This window comes from Phaseolus vulgaris, chromosome 1, assembly GCF_000499845.2.
Source record: "Phaseolus vulgaris cultivar G19833 chromosome 1, P. vulgaris v2.0, whole genome shotgun sequence".
Classification (NCBI taxonomy): domain Eukaryota; kingdom Viridiplantae; phylum Streptophyta; class Magnoliopsida; order Fabales; family Fabaceae; genus Phaseolus; species Phaseolus vulgaris.
Window position 1 is genome coordinate 38,299,303 of NC_023759.2, and position 11,042 is coordinate 38,310,344.

Genomic DNA, 11,042 nt, shown 5'->3' on the forward strand with positions numbered 1-11,042 from the left:
TGCAACACTGTTCAAAATAGTCAAAAGATAATATCAAATAGCTTTGAGTAGTGGTAGCAAATAACAAAGACACTGTCCTCCCAATCAAATAATTCCAGAGGAGACAGCAATGGCAGAGGACACCATACCTATGCCAAAACAGTAACAAACACTCTCAGGTGATTCATCTGGAGCCTGAAAGTTGCACAAATGCAGCAAGGCCACCCATACCTTGATTATCATTTAAAACAAACCAAAATAAGCAAGAGATATCAGTCTGGCAAGCAATCATGTAGTAGGCACAGGTTGTGCTATATGTTATTACAACCACAACAAAAAAGTGCATTAAAGTGACCAATGAGCAGATTCATATGTCCTGGACTGTTCTAGATCCATGTAATGCCTCCTGCTCTGTTGAGACAGATCCAGCTCACCATGAAGCTGGCCATTCAGTGGCTGTGAAATATGACCCAGACCTAGATTAGGGACCACCTCAGGCGAACAGTCACCAGAATCAATGCCCTTGAAACACCACGAGGTATTTGGAAGTTCATGGAGTGATGCACCATGGGATGAAGCAGTAAGTTGTGTCATGGGTGTCCCATTGAAATTTATCATGTTATTCAACCCAAGACTTGGTACTGTGTTTCTAGAACCCCATGCTTGACTTGACAGAAGAGAGAGAGCACAGCTCGAGTCAGAGACGCCTGGGTAACTTTCCCCTGGAGGATGACCGGCAAAGCTTGTCCCACCCACCGAACCTTGCAAGAAAATGTCAGATGGTGTCTCTGAATTGCCGTGCCAGCTAAGTGTGGAGGTTTGACTTCCAGGAGCTAGCTCGGATGATCTAGAAGTTGGAAGTGAATTTCTCAGACTAAGCTTTGGATACGAAGCCAATTCCATCAGAAAGTTGCCACCTCTGCCACTATTATCTGTCAAAAAAAGTGCCAGACATTAGAATGTGTTTCATATGTAATGCCAAGAATGGCACAGGCTGAAACTACATATGCTTCCCTATAGAAAATTTGAGAGGCATGAAACTGATGTTTTACTGATAGTTTCTAACCAAAAGCAGATGAAGAAAGTCTAGCATAGCGAGAGGTTAAGAGGGAGCTGGGTGGGGGCTTTCTCCGACGTTCATTATGGCCCGCTAGTCGCCTGCGGCAACTTCTTTTGCCTTGATCAAACTCAGGAAGCTGGTGAAATCTGGGCAAGGCTATGAAACATGATATTAGTTCTTAAAGTCATAAATTACTCCAATTTAAGTCAAAGATAGATGAATGAGTCCAAGCATGCTAACATGGCAAGACTACTGTTTCCTAGCATGGCATGCTATGGTGTTGTTGCCACAAATTGAAGTACCCCTTTGCAAATATTAGAGAACACAAGTAGTTTAATATGTATAAACAATAGAAGAAGGGCGTTTTTCCATAAGATAAGATGTAGTAATAACGTTCACATCTTGAAATGATGCACGTCACTAAGCATGCCTTGCACTGAATGAGAGAGCATATTAGCAGAGTATAAGATGTTCCTTGACACCTGCTTTACAGAAACAATCCTCGAAACATTGCTCAAGTAACATCATGTGGTTCCATGATACATAGAATTCAGCTTTAACATATTGGTATATAAGACCAAGACAATACCAACGCTCTTTCCCTTCTTTATTACCAAAAAGGGTAGATCTTTACTCTTAGTGAAAGACGCCCGAACAATTCAAAAGAGAAGTTAACAAGCTTTAATACAGCAGATAAACCACAATATAGATCCTCCAATAGTACCATTTGAAATGCTTGAGTGAGTTTGGATGCTAGAAAAATCCATCTTCAAAAATATCTTTGCATTATCTTTACTCTTTAGTGAAAGACGCCCGAACAATTCAAAAGAGAAGTTAACAAGCTTAAATACAGGAGATAAACCACAATATAGATCCTCCAATAGTACCATTTGAAATGCTTGAGTGAGTTTAGATACTAGAAAAATCCATTTTCAAAAATATCTTTGCATTATCATTGATAGTAATATGTATTTTATCTTCACATATTTAGGAGACTAATTTTCTGATTATTCTCACTATGGAAAATAGCTTGCTCCTAAACTACAAAATCTACAGATCAAAAGTATAACTTCTGACTTAGAAAACCCATTTGAAACCCAGAAAAACCGTGAGACAAAAATTACACTCGGAGCAGGTACCAGAAAGCTATCCCTGCTCCAAAAGAAATACTGCAAATAAAAACCACATTCATCATTGACTAATATGATGCAGACGGAAACCTTCCATAAAAGATGGTCATCTGTCTCCAAAATACAAGATTAGTAAAGAATTGAATACTATCCTAGAATGCACATAGCACAGAAGAGTCAAATCGAAATGGATATCAGATGTGACAAAAAAAGTCCGCATAGCATCATAAAACAGGATAGAAAGAAAAATAGGCACATCAGCAAGGCGTGTGGTTCGGATTGCATGATCCAGCAACACCAATTGCACTCATTCTCAATCAAGTAATAATAAGTCAAACTACAGAGAATGAAAAGTAACATGAGTCTCGGAGGCAATACATGAACAATTACGACAACCTATCAAGCTTACTTAAGTCATATATCTCATTATGTACATCCAGGACCCACTTTATGGATGGCCAGACAATGGAAGGTTGTGGCCACTCTCATATTCTAATTAGCAGAAAACTATCATTATGATAATAATGCAAGCCTTAACCAACAACCCAAGGCTCACTAAGATCAAAAGGGACTGCTCTTGTAGCACAAATAACACATGATAAAACACTTGATTCATAACACTAAACTGAAATACCTGGATTAATCTTTTCACAGATACGGACCTATAAAGTTTGCTCATGTTTGGTAATATATTATATTTGAGAAACAATAGATTTTTTTAACGGCTCTCTCAGTGATCTATAAATAGAAATAACAAGTATTATGTCTCCAAAACATGAAAGGCAATCACTAAACAGTAATTAGAAAATTACAACAGCACACGAATACAGAATAGAGGACCCATACCCCAAACCCACAAGGCCAGAGGTAAAACAGCAGTGTAGTGTAGTGTTTTGCGATTTTCAGACTACAAGTTGCACACCCATTTCAAACCTTTTCCGTACAAACCGAGTTATTATTTTTAATACCAAACACACCTGGGGGTGCAAGAATCAATTCGCTGAAAAGGAAAACAATATTTCACACGCGTTATCAGACAGCCGTTCAGATAAGCACTTTAAAGCTGAGCTAGAGGAAAAAGCAAAGTACACCGAGCATAATCAACCAAATCATCACTGAACAAAACATCGCCAGAACAGACACAAAGAATCACACCAAAACTTGAACAAAAGCATAACCACGATCAATGAACTAAACCAACAACTCCAAATAAATAACAAACCTATAACTGCAACGACAAAACACGATAACATATCTCACCTACAAACCTACACCGCAGACACACCAAACCGTAGAATAACGGACAATTTTTTTAATAAAATAAACCAGACCCTACCCTACTTTATCTTACCTCACCTATTATAGTAACATATTAAAACCGCACAAGAAAAAGAAAAGGAAAGAATTTTTGGTTTCTGGTAATAACAACAATGAAAGAAGGGTTGACCTGCTACACTGTTGACAAAACCTTTGTTGAAGGCCAGCAACAATGACTGTAGGGGATTTAGAGTGCATGCCACAGACTTTGTGCCTAGAATAGTAAGCTTTAGCATCACTCAGATCTACCATACACCCTTCAACTTGACACCTTGGAGGCTGAGCTGGTTGAACAGACCCACCTCTTCCTTTCCTTGAAGAAGAGGAAGAGGAAGAAGTAACTCCAGCAGCAGCAGAAGTAAGAGAAGAGGCTGGAGTAGCCAGACCCACATCCTCAAAATAGATTTTTTGGCCGAATTTCAAACCGTTGAGGGACTCAGAAGAGGAGAGTTTGGTGGCAGCAGCGTCTGAACCCATTGGGGGGAGGAGAGGTGTGGTGGGAGGCTAAAGTGTAGTGTTATTGATGTTATTATTCATTGTGGTCTGTATGACAAGAATAAGAGAGAAGAGAGAAGAGAGAAGAGAGAGAGAGAGAGAGAGAGAGAGAGAGGGAGAGAGAGGGGGGGGTTGGTTGTGAAGCTGTGAATGTGAAAGTGTTGTGTTTGATTCAAAGGAGTGGTAGTGGGAGAGTAAAGTGGAAGACAAAAGAGGAGGTGGAAGGGTAGGGAAAAGGAGAGAGTTGACGCTGGGCCATAGTGGCAGTGGGCAGTGGCAGCGTGTGGTACACTGAGAAGAGAGAAGGAGTGAGTGAGTGTAGTCAGAGAACCAAACACACCCTTGTCTGTCCAAAACCAAAAATAATGGAGGTAAAGCGCCAGCTACGAGAGACAGATTGTACCCTCTTTTGTTTTTCTCCTTTTTCTTCCCTTCCCATCTCAACTCAACAATTCAATTTCCTTCACTGCCTCCTCATCCAAATCCAACGTTTCACGTTTTAACCATTCCCGGCCCTAACAAGTGTAACTGTCGTTTTGTGCAACTTTTTCTGTCCCTGTCACATACTTGCTATGCTAGCTGGTTCTACATACGAAAGGGATGTATGCATCCACCCAAATTTTACGATAAAACAAACCCATCTTTCTACCCATCTCTTCCTAAAATTCAAACACACATACCTTTCCATCTACATCCACATATTCATTTCAGAATCAACATATACATATTACTTTCAGAATCAAAACTGCTACTAACAATCATAATAATAATAATAATTAACCCTGCAATTCTTACCTTCTTCCCAGTTACACTACTCTGCGTTTTCCTCGTGCTTCCCTTTCGCACCTAATTTTTCTACCACAACAAACTTTTCATACTCTACAATACAAATCAGCGTTAATAGGTTCTTCAATTAACTCCTACAAATATCAAACACTTATTTTCCCAAACACTACCATATTCCCATACTTTTTTTTTTTCAAAAATAATATAAATATCAAAATGATAAATAAGAGAAGACATATTAAGAAATGATCGATTTTAATTACTTTTCTTCATTTTAAACTACAAAAAAATATTTACTTTCGTCCACATCTCACATTCAGCGCTCGCGTGGTTCAGTAAATGTAGAATTATTTAGGATCTATTTTAAATAAATTTCTTCATTGACAATTTTAGAATGTAATAAACAAGAAAAAACAAATAACTTCTTAAATTTAAAATGATGGGTTAAATAATAATTTAGAAAAAAAATAGTACATGCTTAAATAATTTTATTTTGTGAAAAAAAAACGCATTTAATTTCATTTCTTTCTATTTATGAAATTTTTTATGAGGGTTGGAAGTTTGTTTATTTGTTTTGTCTGCTTCTCCAATCACTTTCCAAAGTGGTCATTGACTTAGATATTTGCAAGTCCACGCGTGTCTTTATTTGTGTAGAGCATTTCACAATGTTCCTAAATTCATGACCACTTTTAGTTTTAAATCAACATATTTCTCATTATATATATATATATATATATATATATAAGTGGGTCTCTATGATAAGTGTGTAGATGCGGGTATATAAATAAAGTTATGTTATTAATGAATATTTTAAATTTGATTTGTGTACTTAGAAACTTTTTATTTATTAGATTTGGGTTTATAATATGTGAAATATACTTATTTTAACATATTGAATTGGATTACATCATCCAACCACTACCACTGTTTCAATTCTTATGAATATCCTACTATTTAGTTTTAGTTCTTAAAAGTGTTGTTTGGTTTATATGTCTTTCAAAAGTGAACTATTTGTCTCTTAAGTGACTCTGTTAACACAGTAAGTTAGAAGTTATAATCTATGCAATTATTCACACATGTACCCTCATCACCATCACGTCAACGTGTCCTAGTCAAGAAGAAAATAAATGAGAAGGAAAATTATATTCAAAATATTCGATTAAATATGTACATAAAAATATTCCATATCTTTTTATTTTCTCTTTATTCGTTACAAACTAAATTCAATAAAAAAATTATAAAATAAATTAAATACAATGCTGTACGTGCTTTCTCTTTTTTTTTCTCGTTAAAATTTTTATTAAATTTTTTTTTCTCTTCTTTTATGTAAAGGAATTGATAAGGATGGCGAAAAAGGGAACAAAAGATGAGATGAGGATAGTACGGCAGTGAAGTGATTCCGTACAGTTTCTGATTGAGATTATGAACATAGTTTAAAATATAACTAATTGTTAAATAATCAATCCAAACAAATGATAAAATATAATTATAATGAATAATTATTATTAAACTTTAACAACTTTAAGAAATTGTATTATTTTTAATACATATATTTTTATTATATTTCTGCTAATACTATATCACGCATAAAAAATACTTCATATATTATAAAATTAAATACATAATATAGAGTATAAATAAAAAGGTTTTTTAACATTCTACTTAAATCAATCTAAAGGAATTTAGTTTAATTAGTTGGTTAACGAAAGGGTGTGAGTTATTATTAAAAAAAAGTATATGTTCAATTCTTATCAATTAAACAAAAAAAATCAATTAACGTAAAACTATTCCAAGTTAACTTAAATATAAATATGTCATTTTATTAAATACTTATCATAATAACTTTATTCTTTTGATAACTCTACCTAATAACAAGGCCAATAGAAAATACAAATAAAAAAAATTATCTTTCAACTATTTCAAATTACAACTTTTTTTTTGTTTTCGTATGAACATTTGATTTTTTTTTTCTTTTATCTCTTTTAATTTGCCTACTTTTTGTCTCTGTCTCTAAATTAAATTTCAATTTTAAGAAAATATTAATACTTAAGATAAATTATATAAAAGTTAAATGAAATTCTGTATTTAACTATTTATTTATTATGATGCATAATTATTTATTATAATTCTTTTATGGTCCATAAACCATATGTTCTTTGCACCTACTTCATAAAGCGTGATGCAAGAACCTTCATGTAGTTAGGATAGTTTAGTGCACCTATTCGGCAAAGTTTAGTGCAATAAATCTCTTTTATTTCTCATGACTTGATATATTAATACACTTTATTTAAACTATTAATGAAGACAACATATATCATGTTAGTAATGTACTTCAATATTCAACACTACAACCACCACAATATTGGATTACAATCTTAGGTAATAATCTATTTCTCAATCAATATCTATATATCACATCCCTTCTTTTAATCACCACTCAAATCAATACAATTATATTTTCAAATCAAAACACAAAATAAAATCTCTTACGAAATAATTCACTTTTATATTCACACTTTAAATCAATCTATCATTTTAATTCATTTCAATAATATTTTATATTAAAATATAGGCACTTATGAGGTTTTATTGTCAATTTACATATAAAATAATTCCTAATTTATGAACTAATACATTTTTACATTTTTATGATCTTTATTTGAATAAGAGCATTTTATTCCTAAATTTGGTGTTAATTGCAGGTTTCTAGGGAAGATTGGAGATTTGGATTAAAGAGAAATTATTTAAGCTAAAGAAGAGAAAGCTGGACAATCTCAGAATGCATAAAAGCACTGAAAAAGCCAATTTTGCAGCGAGGATTCTCACTTGAGCGAGAATGTTTCCGTACAGTTTTAAAAAATTGACGTCTTTCTCGCTCAAGCAAAAATGCGTTAGACAAATTGGACTTCTTTTTATGTTTTATCACTTAGCCCATCAGCACAACACAAGAAGCCACCTAAACCTAGTAAATTAGGTTAAATAGGGGGCTAGAGGCTCAACCTTAGGGTATCATATTGAAATAAAAACATCATAGAGTGAATTGTAACCCAATTGGGAGAATGAAAGGTGCTAGAAGTATGCATGGCTAATTCTACCCTTTGGGAATTAGAGTAATCTGTTCCAACTCTTATGTATTGAGGTGATATTTACATATGGTAATATTCAGTTTTTGATTGATTATTGATATTGTTGTTTTGCTTCTAAATAGTTGTGACATGTTTGAGAATCTTAAATCTGACTGAAAGGTATTTTTATGATTCTGACTTAAATAACAATACTTAACATATTTGAGTGCTAGAAATATACTTGAAATGTTAATTGTCATTAACGTCTGAGTGTGATTCTAAGTAGTTTTTATAAATATGCGAGAAATTGATATTTAGAAAACATTTTTAAGAATTTTATATGCGAAAAATCAATATAAATGAATTTTCTACTGCCGGTAATTTCAATCAAACAACTTAATATTGACATGCTAATCAAAATACACGAGGGTGAGAGAGATGAAACCTAATCCTTATTTTTCCAAACTTGAAACAACTAATTATGTGTCTGTTTTCTTATTGATCATTGTCAACATAATTACTTCAACACTTTTTATATTATTATGTTCTATAAGCGACTATTGTACTTAATAATTCAACTATTTCTTGTGGGATTCATATTCGTCATTAGGGACAAATTATTACTTTTGACAACATGGTGCACTTACCGTAAAAAGTCATCATTTTCATAATCTACATTTTTAAGGAATAGTTCGTTAAATCATACAAAACATAATTTCAAATACAAGAAAATGTCACTTGAGTGACCAATACAGCATTTGAGTCTCATTCCTTTAGGGGGAGTGAAATTGTTAGAGTCCCTCTCTTTCTTAAGTGTATCACTAATGATTGAGTGTTCATTTTAGTGTTTGAGGAACTAAACTCTCTAAAGAGAAAAAAGAAATCTTAATTCCTTAAGCGATAACCATATTCCTTGAGCAATCCACTAAATGTTGTTATGGTGCTCTCTCATAACATTATATGTCACACTACTGAGTCTCTCTCATGTGACCAACTTATCCCTTAAAGGAAAAACTTCATAATCACAAAGAAAATTTGATATAAAGATAATTAAAAATTAATTATTACTTAAAGCAATATGATACATTAAAAATTAAAAACAAACTTTATATAACTATCCTAGTCATAAAAATATTACTTAATTAAATCACAAATATAAAGATAATTCAATTATCATGATTTAAAATATTTCTATTATTTAGTTAATACTTTTATTTTCAGTATTAAACTATATAGTTGATAATATAGATTAATAAATAATATTAAAATATATAGAGGTATAAAAAAACAAAATATTTTTATAAAGAGTATATATATATATATCACTGACCATGACTTTATTTGGAGTGGAACCATTTTTAAATGTTTGAAGTGCTTTAAAATTATACTTTTTATTAGTTAAATAACAATTAAATTTAGAGATAAAAATAATTAATTATTATATTAACTAAATTAGATACTAATTTACAAACTAAAAAATTATTGGTATTTAAAGTGGTTTCTATTATTAATAAAAATTTATAAAAAAAAAATAATTAAATTAATATCTAAATTTTAGTTACTAATATTTTAAATTCTAAATTGTTCTCTAAAAGACTAATATAAAATATAAAAGTAGTAAGTAACTAAGGATTAGATACAGTATTACCGGGTTGCCGAGAAGGCCGAATGATCTTCTTAATCCAAACACAACCCATAAAATCACAATTAATGATAGTTAAGTCAAGTCAACAATAAATCATGATTAAGGCATGATTAAAGAGGTTTTTGAACTCTGTTGCTTAAGTATGTATCCAAGGCCAATGTCAAATACATTTTGAAGGAGCTACACCATGGCGCATGTGGCAACGAGAACAATGGCAACGAGAGTGCTTAAAGCAGGCTATTATTGGCCCATCCTGAGAGCCGATTGCACCAACTTTTTAAAGAAATGCTAAAATTGCTGAGAGCCGATTGCACCAACTTACGACTTGCAAAACATCAATTCTCTGTGACCTTTCGCCTTGTGGGAGATGGATATAGTTGGCCCTTTTCCAACAGCAACCGGGCAAAGAAAATTCTTGTTGATAGCGGTGGATTATTTCACTAAGTGGATTAAGGCAGAACCTCTCTCTAAAATCACTGCTCGACAAGTTCAAAGCTTCGTTTGGAAAGATATAATTTGTAGATTTGGTATCTTACATACTATCATCACCGATAATGGAAGACATTTCATGGACTAAAAGCTCGTCAAGCTCTATGTTAGCCTCGACATTCAGCTGAAGAAGAGCTTTGATGACTCCAAATCTCCATGGATTGCTTGAAGGTTGTTTTAAGCTTAGTTGGGTGTGTTCGGGGTAGTTTGAATTTGTTAATTCACTCTTAGTTTGAATCCAAAGTTGGTTTAATTCAAAACTTTTTTAAAAGAGTGTTTTATAAAGAAGCAGAAAAACAACCAGTTGTTTATTCGTTTCAATCGGTTGTTTCATACTTAAGGTTTTTGAAACTGGTTTTGGCATATTTGAATTTGGTTGACTTTGTTGTCAAACCAATTCAATCGGTTATTTCGACAAAACAACTCACTGTTTTTTTAACTGTATTAACAGAATTCTGTTAAGTTTGTTAAATCTGCTTTAGATAATTTGAAACTGATTTGGCTTTTATAATAAATGTTTTCAATTGCTAATTGGAGTATAAATGTTCTGTTATACGCTCCTAACATTAAGGTTACAAGATCAGTTTTTGAAATCAAGTTTTCTCTAAGAGTGAAGTAGGACTTGTTGTGTACTTTGATTTGTACTAGGTGTGATCAATCCTATTTCTTCTTGATTTGTAATTCTGTAAGTACTGGTGTTCACAGAGTCAGAGGATGTTCTGATTTGTGGTGTGTTTGTGGTGTGACAAAGGAAGTGTGTGTTCTTGAGGGGATTAAGATCATTTCTTTGGTGGGGTTGTGTTTGTAATCTGGTTTTTGATTGCATAGTGGATACCTAGTGGTTTCTGGGAACTGGATGTAGCTCTTGGGATAAGAGTGAAGCAATATAAATCTGTTTGTGTGCTTATCTCTTTCCCTTAACTCTTTAATATCTATTTTAAGTTGTTTTTACTCACTGCTGATAAAAACAACCGGTTGATTTTCTGGAAATTAACTTAATCAGTTTTGTTCTTTGGCTTCCTTGATTTCTTTCTCTGTGATTCATCATTGGATTTCATTATACCTTCAAAGTTTGC

The 11,042-nt window shown here is 32.8% G+C and overlaps 1 protein-coding gene across 1 annotated transcript; it reads right to left on the bottom strand.

The window, feature by feature from the left end:
- Window positions 1-17: 17 nt before the first annotated feature.
- LOC137814124 (squamosa promoter-binding-like protein 9) lies at window positions 18-4,455 on the bottom strand. Its single transcript, XM_068616696.1, has 3 exons — window positions 3,617-4,455; window positions 1,046-1,185; window positions 18-911 (listed from the first exon to the last, which is right to left on the bottom strand). The coding sequence occupies exons 1-3, from the start codon at window positions 3,961-3,963 to the stop codon at window positions 325-327; spliced, it is 1,074 nt and encodes a 357-aa protein (XP_068472797.1). The 5' UTR covers window positions 3,964-4,455; the 3' UTR covers window positions 18-324.
- Window positions 4,456-11,042: the final 6,587 nt, after the last annotated feature.